Source organism: Vipera ursinii, assembly GCF_947247035.1.
Source record: "Vipera ursinii genome assembly, chromosome: 1".
Lineage (NCBI taxonomy): Eukaryota > Metazoa > Chordata > Lepidosauria > Squamata > Viperidae > Vipera > Vipera ursinii.
The window spans coordinates 231,492,914-231,506,904 of NC_139512.1; the positions used below are offsets into that span (position 1 = coordinate 231,492,914).

The 13,991-nt window shown below is 38.9% G+C and overlaps 1 protein-coding gene across 1 annotated transcript in view; it reads right to left on the bottom strand.

Moving 5' to 3' along the window:
- The window catches only part of EYS (eyes shut homolog), a gene marked incomplete at both ends in the record, with an annotated part of 678,422 nt that overhangs the window by 546,024 nt on the left and 118,407 nt on the right, over positions 1-13,991 (bottom strand). The window contains one exon of the mRNA XM_083372645.1: positions 3,417-3,676. Coding sequence (XP_083228771.1) covers positions 3,417-3,676 — 260 coding nt within the window. The remainder of the gene's footprint in view (positions 1-3,416; positions 3,677-13,991) is intronic.

The window sequence follows — 13,991 nt, forward strand, 5'->3', positions numbered from 1 at the left end:
TGGAAAGGAGACTTTTTTTCTTCCCTTTTCTATTTTTTATATTGATAAAGCTAGGAATGGGAAAAATGGTTTAGTATAGATTTAAGTCATTATTTACTTTATTCGTACTCACTGAACCAATTCAGAGATGAACACTTTTTAGAATTGTCATTGCAATTCCTTCTACAAAAATATATATAAAAAATGAATTGTGTTGGCAAAGGAGAGTACATTAATGCAAGCAATGTAAAAAAATAGCCTGGAGAAAATGTATATTGGGAAAAAAAATAAGAAAATGTGCTTATCAGAATAATAATATTTTTACAAGTTGGTAGACTTGTAAAAATTGGTAGTTGGTAGTTCAAAACTGGGCTTTTATTTTTTCTTTTCGGTTTTTAAACAAAATCACTGGCAGAGTATGAGGGCTGCAGTGAGGGAAAAAGAAACTTGCACTCCTCTGTATATGGTGATCAGATATTAATGGAACAATGTATGATCCAGCTATACAGAGACCCCAAATGTACTGTTTTCAGCATCTGAGCAATGCTAATATAGATTACTTCTAATAATGATTCAAAATTGAATGTCATTTCAAATGTTGAAAGCAATGTAAAATCTGAGGGTTTTTCAAGAGTGCTTACAATATTGAGTGCCATCACTTAACTAGATCATTCATCAATATAATATTTCTAGTCATTAGACTATAAAGGGGAGAGATTGATATTGATGATTTCATTTGTTGTTATATTAATGGTGTAATGATAGGAGGTATTTAGCCTGCTTTGGTTTTGGAAAAGGTTGCATAATTTGACAGAGAAAATTGAACTTAAGATTTAATTTGCTAGAAAATTTGGAACTCAGACATCATGCTAAATCACGATAAGATTTACTTTGTTTTGGTTTAGTGTGATTTGTAAAATATATTGACAAAAGAGCATTCAAAGTTTATGGTGGTGTGCTTTATTGCTACTGAGAACCAAACATAAGGAGATAATCTTCACTCTTAAGTTAGGACTTCAGCATGAAATGACATTCCTTGAGGTCCTTTTCATCTAAAGTGAGTGTTATGAAAGGAATGAAATCTATTTCAGGAAGAAAAAAAAAGTAATGTCATTCTTATCATGAAGGTGTGCAATCACTGTACAAACACAAAGGAGAGACACAGATATAGATAGATAGATAGATAGATAGATAGATAGATAGATAGATAGATAGATAGATATAGATATAGATATAGATATAGATATAGATATAGATATAGATATAGATATAGATATAGATATAGATATAGATATAGAGATATATTATTCTCCAAATCTTTAGAAAATAGGTTAGGTTTGTATGTTATTCTTTTTTCATCCCTCTACATTTCTCTTTAAACAAAGACACTTGTTATGTCAATGCCTTATTTTCATGGAATGAATATTGGACGTTGATCTCAGCTCTACAGAATGATGTAATTTCTAATCCAATTTCCAGCTCTAATGAAAAAAAATAAATTTAGGATTTACACTACTAATTATTTTAGTGTGTTCTGAATTCTACAATATAGAGTTTAAAAATAGTGATACTAGTATATTACAAAGCTTTTTGATCATGACTGCTGGTATAGTAGGAGGACCTTTTCTAAGGACATCCCTCACCCAAGAAAAGAAATTTAATTAAATGAAGTTAAATTAAATAAAGCTCTTTTTTTATTGATATCCCACCAGCTCTTCAAGGGTTTTTCTCTCTCCTACCCCTCTCTTTTAAGAAGCTTGTAATTCTGGAGTTGTTCAAGTAGTTTATTTTTCTTTACTGATTTGATAACCGTTTTGTCTTGATTTGATTTAGAGTTATGGTTCTGTTAGCTATTTTATCTTATTGATACATATTACACCTTGTTTGAATTATGATTATTCTAATCTATTCTGTTCTGAGAGCAGAACCAAAGTCTTTAATAGAGAAATACCCTTGACAGTCTGGGAAATTACTAAAAAATACTGCCAAGTCTATATTTCCAGCCAATTTAATGTGATCTAACACAACTAAATGAGAATTGTTTTTTTTTAATTTCTGAAACTTAAAGTTCTTCAACACATTTTTAACAGTTAGAAACATTATGACAAATTAACATAACCAACTGCAATCAATTTACAGCATCTAAAATATTTGCCCAGAACAGTATTCACAAAACATTATAATGTAAATTCTAATTCATGTCTTAAGCTGTGAATATCGTTTACTAATTTAGTATATAAAACAGCATCGTTTTTTATTTTTCAGCCAAATGTTTTGTAAATTGATTTGTTAATTAGGTATTTGAAATATACATTTAGTGCTAATGTATTGTTATGGTAATGACATTTACTACCATGTGTACTAAAGTAATAGGCACATTTAAATGCAACTACTGGCTGCTGGTGGTCATGCAAATCAGTCCAGCAGAAGATACAAATTATAAATCAACAGTGCATGGAAATGATTTGATATAGCCCTGGAGAACAAACTTTTATTTTTAAAATTATTTAAATAAAAAATCCCCCACATTGTTATATTTTCCAAGCAAAACATTTAGAAGAAACTAATTTTTAGTATCTTATTACTTAGAGGTATTTCTTGTTTGGGTTGTATTTTCACTTATTTGATTGTCCAGCCTATACTAATAAACCAGTACTGCCTGATGCTGCATAGTCTCTAACCATATGAATTGCTGTGTTTACTTAATCAGCAGTGAGTGATGAATTAAAATGCAGCTCAGATTGTGATTTAGAAATCCCAATACATTTCTCAGCTGAAGGCCTTTTTATTCTTTCGAACACAATAGAATATTGGAAAAGAATTATGTAAGGGAGCATGGGACTCTGTCTGAAGAATAATGCTCCAAGAACAAAATGGTATCAGATTTGGTATTACAGGAGAATCTGGTAAAAGATTGGCCTTGAAAATGGGCTAGATCCATTTTCTTCAGTTTTCCCAAAGGCTGGGAAAGGTAAGTGTGCAAAGATTTTGGATATTGTAGTTGCTTTATTCTGCATTCTCCTGGTCACATGATCTGAAAGAGATCTTTCATTAAGGGGTTGGAAATAATTCCCGAAGCTATGTTCTTCACGCTTTCTCTACATTGCTTAAAATTCCAAGACTTTACTTGTGGTAGGTAGGTAGGTAAGTAGGTAGATGATAGATAGATAGATAGATAGATAGATAGATAGATAGATAGATAGATAGATAGATAGATAGATAGACAGACAGACAGACAGACAGACAGACAGACAGACAGACAGATAGATAGATAGATAGATCAAGCAAGCAAGCAAGTAAGCATTCCCATTTGAGCCTTGCAAATGTTTTTCAGCTCCTTTCTTTTGAAAAAAAACCAAATCTTTTCCCCAGAGCTGTGGGTGTTAGGCAAGAATATTTTAAAATGTACCAAGCATGTAGCAGTTTTTGTAAGTCACCTTTTCGACAGATGCATAATGGCTTCCCATCAACCTGGGCCAAACAAGTAGCATTGTTTCTACATGGATTGTAGGGAGCATCACATGGATTATGGTGATACTGGCATTTTTCCCCAATATAAAATGGAGGGCAAGCACAGAGGAATTGACCAGGGATAATGGACTCATAGCAGGTTGCTCCATTCAAGCATGGTGCAGATTCACATTCATTTATGTCTTCATTGCACTGTTGTCCTGTCCAGCCTGCTGGGCATACACATCTGAAAGAAAAGCAAAAGATAATGTAACCAAGTGAAAGCACTCATATTGGCAATGGTTATCTATATCTTTCCTTTATTTTGATTAGGTTTTTATGAGCACTGATTTCAAACTGCCTAAAAAAGTTTCTACGAACAGCTAAAAATAAAACCTTGCTGGGTGGGACAAAGGAATCTATACCTAAGAAAGAAAAACAAGGGGAGAATGAGCTTTTAAATGCAAGAACATTGTAGTGAAAAAGAGCATACACAGCTGTTTTATCAAATTCATCATTAAGTGGTGATCAAGGTTGCAAATTTTATATGTTGTGAATACTAATATGTTACATATGCAACTAAATTATGTACAGATTGTCCTTCTGAATTACAGAACTCAAGGTGACTTACAAATGCAATTTAAAACAGGATAAAATCAACAATAAGATGAAGCTGCAGCTTAACAAATGAAATAACATTGTCTATAAACAAATATGTAGATCAGTGTTTCTTAACCTTGACAACTTTTAGATTTGTGGACTTCAAAACTCAGAATTCACTAGCCATCCATGCTGGCTGGGGAATTCTGGGAGGTGAAGTCCCCACATTTGCAAGTTGCCAAGGCTGAAAAACACAGACTTAAACAATGCCATAAAGGGATTTTAACATGCATTGCCATAAAAGGCTTGAGTAAACAGAGATACTTAACAGGGAGTTAAAATATGGTAGTAGGCCATGTAAATGCAAAATAATGAAGGAAGATCCTTACCGAAGGAACATACCATGATTGGCCTCCAAAAGGTAATAAAAATTACTGATGTCCAGATACATGAGGAAAAGTTGCAATCCCCTGTCTACCCTAATGAGAATGGTTTTAATAGTTTGATCCGCACTCTGAATCACTCTGAACTGATTCTAGAAACAAAATGGGAACTACTAAAAAATCTTAAAGTCACTGTAAGAAAAAAAACCTTAGCTGTTAGATTCTGGGTCAAACATCAAAGTCTGCTCCAAAGGCAAATTGTGAATGAGTAGGATTTACACATGGAACAAAGACTCTGAATTAAGTTCTTTGCAAGAATGAGTCTTTCATGGAATGTTAATCTTTAAATGGAACATTCTGAAAATGGTTCTGACCTTTGATTCCCAGCCATCTTTTCCCATAAACCAAGGCACCTATCCCTTGATATATCCGGGATGCTAGAACATAGCTAAGATTCATTTCTGTAAAAATGTCTGTAAAAGGAAATATGGATGAAATTGCATGGCCAGTTGTAATGATGTGACACAAATATGCAGTGCACTGATAACCTTTATTATTTTGGTCTCACAGTATTCCTCTGACAGCCATAATACATTGGAAAAAGGCACCATATCAATTGACATTTCCAACTTATTTTGAATAAAACTTGATAAAACAACTCTTCCTGCTTCTGCCATATAATTAGAAATCTGTAACTGTTCCAAATACAAAACAAAAAGGTGAGAAAAGTGAACCTAAAGACTAGGGCATGTTTTAGCACTCACAAATCTTAGAAAATAAAATAAATTCCCCTCAAAGCTTTCTGTGTTTAGAAAGAAGGGTTAGAGAAAGGATGCATAATAATATGATAGAACATAGATGTATTTCCTTTCTAAATAAATCACATGGTGTTATATGGTTCTTTCAAACTTTATGTCATGGTTCTGATAGATGAGACCAGTAAAAACAGAACTCTAAGGCAAGAGGTTTCCTTAAAGAACATATTTATTGGCTACAAAGTATCGCCATGATCAAAAGTAAAATCAAGACTGAAGTTCCCTCCCAAAGTTTACAATGCTGCAAAGTTGAACTTCCCACCATGTCATAAATCATATTCCCCAATAAACTACTTTGGCAAGGTTTCTAATGGAAGGCTCAGCCTGCCAAAACTCAGGCAGCAATGACCTTGGTTCCCATGGGACAATTTATTCTTTTGTCTAACCATAAAAGCACACATTCCCTCCTCCCATACTGTAGCAACTGAAAACAGTAGAAATGGCTTCAGCATTGACACTTTAGTTCTTAGAATTGAAATAACAATGAGGACATGCATTATTTGCTACCCAAATATCGAATTTAATTTAGTTCGGTTTAGCACTTGATGCTTTCTGAGCTTGCTTACTTACATGCAGACATTCCATTAGATGACTATGAAACATCAATGCTCATCAATGCACTGATGATGTTACTTTGTTAGGTAACGAAACATCTGCAAGCAAATAAGCAAACTCAGAGAGCACCGAGGACTCCATGGTTCAACCTGAGCCACATATATTCTTTTATTAGTTAATTTAGTTCAGAATAAAACCAATTCCATCTTTTTTCCCCAATCTCACTGGTATTGGAATTAAATTTTGTCCTTTATTCCTACAGCTAGGTAATATCAGCAAGGACAGTCAATGCAGATCAAACTTGATTCTGTTTGAACTTCCAGATTCAAAGAGGATATAATTAAATTTGAGACAATGATTTGGGTTTCAAGGGCAAACTGATATAAGCCACTGCAAGAGCTGAGATTCAATGAAGAATCTGCAGCTGAATATTTTTTTTTAAGAACAGGGTAGAGATAGCATAACATGAAATGAGCAGGGTGACTGATTCTTGACAGAAATTAACCTGGCCAAATTTCAGCTAGATACCTTTTGGCTTTATCTTACTCAGAATGAAAACAAAAATAATTAAACAAGCCCCACCCCCCAAAACCCCTCCCTTATTAAAAACATTTTTACTATTTCATTTGTTATCCTGGGATGCCAGATATGAAGTACTGTCTTGTGGGGTAGCATGCTTTATTGCCATAATTATTTTTTTTAATAAAAATTAACAGCTGGTTAGCATGCTTGGCCTATCCTGAGAAAAATCCACATACTGGTTTTCATGGGCTGACAGGCTAGGCAGTGAATATTGACAAATTAACTATCCACTCCTTACCAAGAGATTCACTTAAATCTGACTCACTCCTGCAGAATTAAAAATAAAATTTTACCCAGAATTAAAAATAAGATTTCATTCCAGTCCATATATAGTGGACTGATCAATCTTGAGCTCTGATTCAAGGTCCTGAGAGGACCAGCAGAGAAGTATACAACTAAATTTCATTACCTCCAAGAGACAGCAGAGTTTATGCTTCTGGCTGGCCCTGTTTAAGAAGCTAAGAGCTGAGAAAGAGCAGAGCCCAAAACAATATTAGATTTGGCATGCCAAAATGAATCTGGTAGACATTGAGTTTGATAATGTGATAAAACACATTTGTTGGCTACAGATACCAATCTTAAGGAGGTTCTCAAATCACTCAAGCTTCCCCCTTGAGCTTTCTCCATAAATGGAAGTGAAATTACAACTTTGTACATTTTGGGAAACAAGCAGCCAAAAACTATGGCATCTGCAAAACACATTGCAAGAGGATGAAGTGTTTTGCAGCCTGTTGATTGGGTTTAGTGCTTTGAAACAGGTCACTCTTCATTCATGAAGAAGTGGTCATTAGAAAGAATACATTCTTTCTAATGCTAAATGGGTAGGTGGGTAAAAATGCCAAATCCAATCTAAACATCTGGCAGGCTGTGCAATGAATTATAATGAAATGTAGACTCTCCACAAAAATGATCTGTAAGGTTCAAACCTATGGTTCAATGTGATAATTAATCATTCAATTTATCTAAATTTAAGACAAGATTAATCAAAGCTGACACCTGCTTCAAAGCAGCATTGTCAAATTGTCAAAGCAGTATTGTCAATTTTTTAGACTTGGGCCAGGGGGCTATGAGTTAATCTTCAAATGTGGGAGATTTCATTTGAGACAGGCAAATCATGAAATAATAATGTTTATGGCTTTATTATTCAAAACAAAGACTCTGAGCTAGGGCCAGACACAGTGCTACTGGTAGCTTCCCAATGAGCATGTTAGACAGACAGTTACATCATTCAGGTTTACTTTTCAGCATTCTCCATATCTGAAAATGAACCTGCAATGTTATATGTTGTCAGAAGTTATCAAGTCTGCAAAGTGCCTTAAAGGCCTGTGAAGTGTTTGAAGTCCTCTAATTTGACAATACTGCTTTGAAACAGGTGCCAGCTTTGATTAATCTGTGTCTTAAATTTAGATAAATCGATTGATTCATTATCATATTGAAGCATAGGTTTGAACCTTACAGATCATTTTTGTGGAAAGTCTACATTTCATTATGATTCATTGCACAGACAGACAGATGTTTAGATTGGATTTGGCATTTGTATCCACCTATCAATTCCTTCCCAAGGACCTGGGATAGGCAGATGTTGTTGCTTAATAATATTAAAGTATTGTCGCAGAATGTAAACTATTCCAAGTAAAGCTGCCTTTTGCACTTGGCTGATTTTGCCAATGCTGATAGTGTTCAAGTGGTGTTCCAGATGTTTTGGGATTGCACCCAAGGAAAATGCTTGTTACTATTGCTATTGTCTTTACTTTCTTTTGCCACAGTAATTTCATTTTCAGGTCTTTATATTTTGTGATTTTCTCAATTGATGTCTTCAGGTAAAGCCACATCTACTATACAGAGTTTTTTTGTCTTTCTTATTGATAATTAATTCTGTGACATTATTGTTAGTTGCTTGTCTGAATTCTAACATCCCAGAGCACTTCATTATTGTTATTTATTTATTGTATCAGGTAGGAGAAAAAGAAGAATTAGTATATCCAAGCTGTTGATGTAGATAAAGATATATTGATGTAGATATATAGATGGAAAGAAAGCCTGTAATGGAATAAACAGTGTAAAGTTCAACAACCAGGGCTTTTTTTCTCATAGAACACTCAGAACTGAGTTCCGGCACCTTTTTTGGATGGAACCTTGTAGGGTAGGCAAGGCGGGTTGTATGATGTGTGTGAGTTCCGGCACCTTTTTATTTTACAAAAAAAGCACTGTCAACAACTATACATGGAAGTTGACAAAATGGAAAAAGGGAAAAAAAGGTGAATACTCATATATTCATTAATAATCCAGTGACTATTGATATATGTGAAATATAAGGTAGAATTGTTTCTCCCACTTCTTTTTCCCCCTCACACAATTTGTATTTTTAGTTTGTTTGGGCCTCTTTCTTCACTAATATTTCTTTTTTTAAGTTTCATTATTGTTTTTTTTAATTGTATAAGCATCAAATAAATAAAGAACACATAAAAGAACTCAAAAGGAATTCAGTACACATCAGATTAACAACTCAGATTAACACATGGCAGGGTGTCTGATCTGTTGTATTTGTTGCATCGATCGACTTTACAAGGTTAATACCCACAATTAGTGGTACCAACAGTAAGTGTAGGCAACTTGACTGTTTTTCAAGTGCAATATCACATAGACATTCAATTTCAACTCTTTTCCAAATGCAGCCTATAAAAATAGGACAGAAAATCAAAGCAACTAAATAGTCCTTATAACATTTTCTCATAACTTAGCCTTATTTGGAACTGATATGAAGAACAATAGGAATTCATTACATTCCTTCCTTCCTTTTTGAATTCCTTCTTTCCTAAATTCCTCTAATGCTTCTTTTTGTACCCTTTTCCATTCCTAAGTAATGCTGGCTCTGTAATGCAGCTTTTCACCTTTCAATTGTTACGGCTGCAATTTATTGTTGCACTAGCCAGCTGAAACTGTTTAACGAGTCATTGGCTTGCTGTTTGCAATAATGTCAGATTTCTATTTGCTCAGACAAAGAACGACTAAGTGTTTATTACCCTGAAAATTCCCCATGCCTTTTTAAAAATCCCAAATTGAAGAGCTAAAGCAGCAAGCGTGTGCCAAACAAAATCAGCCACTTGTAGTGGCTGAAGATGTTTCACTTTAGAAATGGCTAAATCTGAACAAAACAGTCCTGAAGCCAGCAGAATTAACCACATCAAGCCCTTCTGGAACAGCAATATTACATTCCATGGTCTAAAAGGAGAAAAACAAAAGCAAATGGGCTTTTCAATTTGGATGTTTCTGCCAAGCTTTATGGAAGGATCAATCAAAACATTGTCTGCAATGACTGCAGACTTTTCTGCAGAAAGAAATGTTCAAAGTGGAAGCATACAAGACAGCCGTCCAAGATCTGCTTCTCAGTTCCAGGTTTCTAGGTCAATCTCTTATGCCATTTGCATTAGATTCAACTCCCTAAGCATAGAATACATTAAACTCTTCTCCTTTCTTATTAACACTTCACGTTCAGCAGTTTTTGCTTAAAAAATGCACCGGAACAAGCAATCCACTGTTCCATATCTAAATTAAGTAATAAGGAAGCCCAAGGGTGTCACCCACCTGCCTGAAAATTTTTTTGCACCCATCACTCAGTAACTTCTCATTTTATATTGGTATTTCTCTCCATCCATCTAGTGTTCCAGTATTTGAGGGGCTACTACAAAGAGGAGGGGGTCAAATTATTTTCCAAAGCACCAGAAGGCAAGACAAGAATCAATGGATGGAAAGTAATCAAGGAGAGAAGCAACCTGGAATTAAGGAGAAACTTCCTAACACTGAGAACAAGTAACCAGTGGAACAGCTTGCCTCCAGAAATCGTGGGTGCTCCATCACTGGAGATTTTTAAGAAAACACTGGACAGCCACCTGTCTGAAATGGTATAGGGTCTCCTGCTTGAGGAGGAGGTTAGACTAGAAAACCTCCAAGATCCCTTCCAGCTCTATTCTGATTGAAAATATCTGTAGCTATTAGATTTTCCTCCTCCTCCTCCCCTTTCATCCCCTTTCCTGACAGTTGTTAAGTGAATTAGAATTAGTTGGACTAGAAGATCTCCAAGGTCCCTTCTGACTCTGATTCTGTTCTGTTCTGAATCTGGCTTCCCCATTGACTTTGCTCTTGAATGGGAAATAATTTTATAATTTTATGTATGACTGACTTGCAAGGCCGGTGTGTTGTGCAATTAGCTCACATGGTGATAGGTGCAAAAACTCACAGTAACTGTGAGTTGTGGTGGTGGTGGGGGGCACGAAGGGAGGCTCAGCCAATCTCAATGTATACATGGTTGTACTTTGACAATAAAGGTTCCTTCATTCATTCATTGTCAGGAAATCAGAAAAGTTGCCAAGTAGTTGAATTTTGATCACATGGCCATGGAGATGCTGCAATGGTCATAAAACAATCATAAGTCCCTTTTTTCAGTGACTTTGAACTGTCACTAAATGAATGGTTGTAAGTTGAGGACTATCTGTATCCTCCCTCAGTCCCCATTCTCAATGTTAGAGAGGCTACGTATTCTAACTTTGTCTCATATGAAAGATGTTCAGACTCCCTGGTTGTCCTCTCCTACACATTTTTCCAATCTATTATTTCTTTTTTTAAAAAAATATGAGGGTCAGAACCTTCCACACAGTGTTCCATAAAAAGATAACCCATAAAGTTGTGACGGTGTTGGCATTTTTCTTTCTAATCTCTTTCTGATGAACCCTAGTATGGAATTTGCTTTCCCAGCAGTTGTCATCACTGAAATATTCACTAAAATCCCATTCTCCCTCCATTTTTTTTAGGTTAGTTACAGACAGACCGTTTTTTATCCTCTAAAGGGTCCCCAACCTTCAGGCTGCAGCCCACTACCGGACCGTGGCTTGTTTCAAACTGGGCTGTGCGAGTGATGGGCAAGCACACACACGAAGCTCCACTCGCACAAGCAATGGGCAAGTGTGTGCATGTGAAGCTCCACTCAAATGAGTGGAGGGCACTCACGTTCAAAGCTCCATTTGCACAAATGGAGCTTTGCACACGAACACCCTCCCTTTGCGCGAGTGGAGAAACTGGCTGCCTGCCGTTCACACCAATGGAGCTGTGCACATGTGCCTGGCACTCACTCCCCCCCACCAGACCTGGCTGCCAAGGTAGAAAGGTTGGAGACTGCTGCTCTAGAGCAGGGGTGTCAAACTCAATTTCATTGAGGGCCGCATCAGCATTGCGGTTGCCCTCAGGGAGCTGGGTGGGTATGGCCAGGGTGGGCGTGGCCTACTGGGTAGGTGTGGCTAGAGTGTGTATGGCCTACTGGGTGGACATGGCCAGCTCTACATCGTTCGCATCAAGGGTGCCTATGGGGGCCTGGGCAGGAGTGGGACAGATCTGAGGGTCTCTGGCAGAAGGAGGGTCTCTGGGCCAGGGCCAAGGCAGTGGGGGCCATTCCCTCACTGTTTCCAGGATGGCTTCATGGGCCACATGAAACCACTTCGTGGGCCGGATCCGCCCCCCGGGCCTTGTGTTTGACATGTCTGCTCTAGAGTATAAAAAATGGAATAGAGTTGCATATGGCATTCAATTGGCATTTCACCCAGTTTAAAGTATGCATATCAGAGTCTTTTTAAAAAAAAAATCAACCAGAATAATTTAGCACCATATGCAAACTTGGCCAGGTCACTGCTTACACCTTATAGCCTCCTATCTGAAATGGTATAGGTAGATTATCGGCAGGAAGAACAAGGGAGACGCGTCTTCATTAACAGGTTGTTTATTAGTTAGCCCGGACAACAGAACAGGGACAAACATGCCTTATATAGGCAGCTGTCAAACGGGACAGCAAATCAGCTGGGCGCGTTTTCCCGCCAAGAACAGGGGGCCAATCGGTCAGCTGTTAGGGCAGAATCTCCCCAGAGACAACGCTAGTGTGTTAGCCAGGCAGGGGATCCCGTCAGCTGGTTTTGGCGCGCGGCCGGCGTTTTGACAGCTCGCCGTCGCTACTGCGCATGCGCTAACTTTGACAGCTCGCGGCGGCCGCCGGGGGCTTGCCGCGGTTTTGACAGCTCCAGTGGTAATGCGCATGCGCGCCGTTTGACAGCTGTCAAACGGCCGCGTGTGCTTGTAGGCCGCGAGGGCGGCTGCGCATGCGTAGTCTTTTGACAGCTGTCAGTGCGGCCGCGTGAAAGCGGCCTATGACAGCTGTCATTATGTTGTGAATATAATGCACCCCTTTCCCCCCCCCTTGAATTGAACACATAACTTGGAGTAACTTTCAACTGGTGTTGGAACTGTTCGGCGGACTTCCGGCCCATTCAAAATCCGCTAAGTATGCTGGCGGCCTCTTCTGACGAGTGGATCTGCGGGGTGCAGGTGCTTCTATGGTTTCGGGGGTTTCTACGGGGGAAATGGGCGGAGGGTCTGTGTGGCACGGGATTTCTTCCGGGTAATTGGTGCTGGGGGGTTCTAAGTTTTCTGCCGCCACTTCTGGCGTGGTGGAGTTGGGGGGTGACCGGGGCGAAGCTGGTCTGCGTGCCTCCTAAATGTGAGTCCCCCGCCCACGTTAATGGTGTATGACAGGGGGCCGGTTTGATCGAGAACCACCCCCTGGGTCCATTTATCCCTTCCCCCATAATTTCGGGCCCAGACATTTTGTCCCTTAGAAAATGTTTTGTGTGGCAAGTTGTTGGTTTTTTCAGCCGCTGGCCTGTCTGGGTGCAGTCTGTCAAGTCGAGTGACCAGTCGGCGACCCCATCTTAGTTCTGCTGGAGATTTTCCGGTGGTGGACACGGGAGTGGTGTGGTGTGCGAGGAGGAAGCGGGCGAGTCGACGGTGCCAGTTGCCGACGATCATTCTGCGCAGAGAGTCTTTGGTGGTCTTCACCATGACCTCTGCGAGGCCATTACTGGACGGGTGGAATGGGGCCGATGTTGCGTGTCTAATACAGTTCCTCCTCGTGAAGATCTGGAAGTCACGGGAGGTAAATTGAGGCCCGTTGTCAGTGATTATGACATCTGGAAGACCGTGGGTGGCAAAAACTCCCCTTAATGCTTGAATGGTGGCCTCTGATGTGGTGCTTGAAACCGGGAGAACCTCCAGCCATTTAGAGTAACTATCTACAATGATTAAAAAGGTCTGTCCCTGGAATGGTCCTGCGTAATCGAGGTGGATGCGGGACCAAGGATTGGAAGTGGTTTCCCATTTGTGAACTGGGGCGTGCGGAGGGGAGGGTCTGGTTTGCTGGCAGAGATAGCAGCCGGCTACATGCTGCTCGATGTCCCTGTCTAAGGATGGCCACCAGACATAACTGCGTGCCAGGGCCTTCATTTTTGAAATGCCAGGGTGGCCCTCGTGTAGTGTTTGGAGAACCCTTGCTCTGTGGCATGAAGGGATTATTACTCTGCACCCCCAGAGGATGCAGCCTAAATGTGTTGAAAGCTCGTGTCGTTTTGCAAAATATGGTTGGATGGGGGGAGAGGGGCAGGATGATTGCCATCCTGATGTGACCCATGAGAGTACCCTGCTGAGGGTGGGATCCCTGGTTGTGGCGTGTGCGATGTCTTTTGCTGTTACTGGGCATTCTGCGAGTTCTTGTATGGCCAGGACTTGGCCGGCTGGGGCTGGGTCAGGGTCT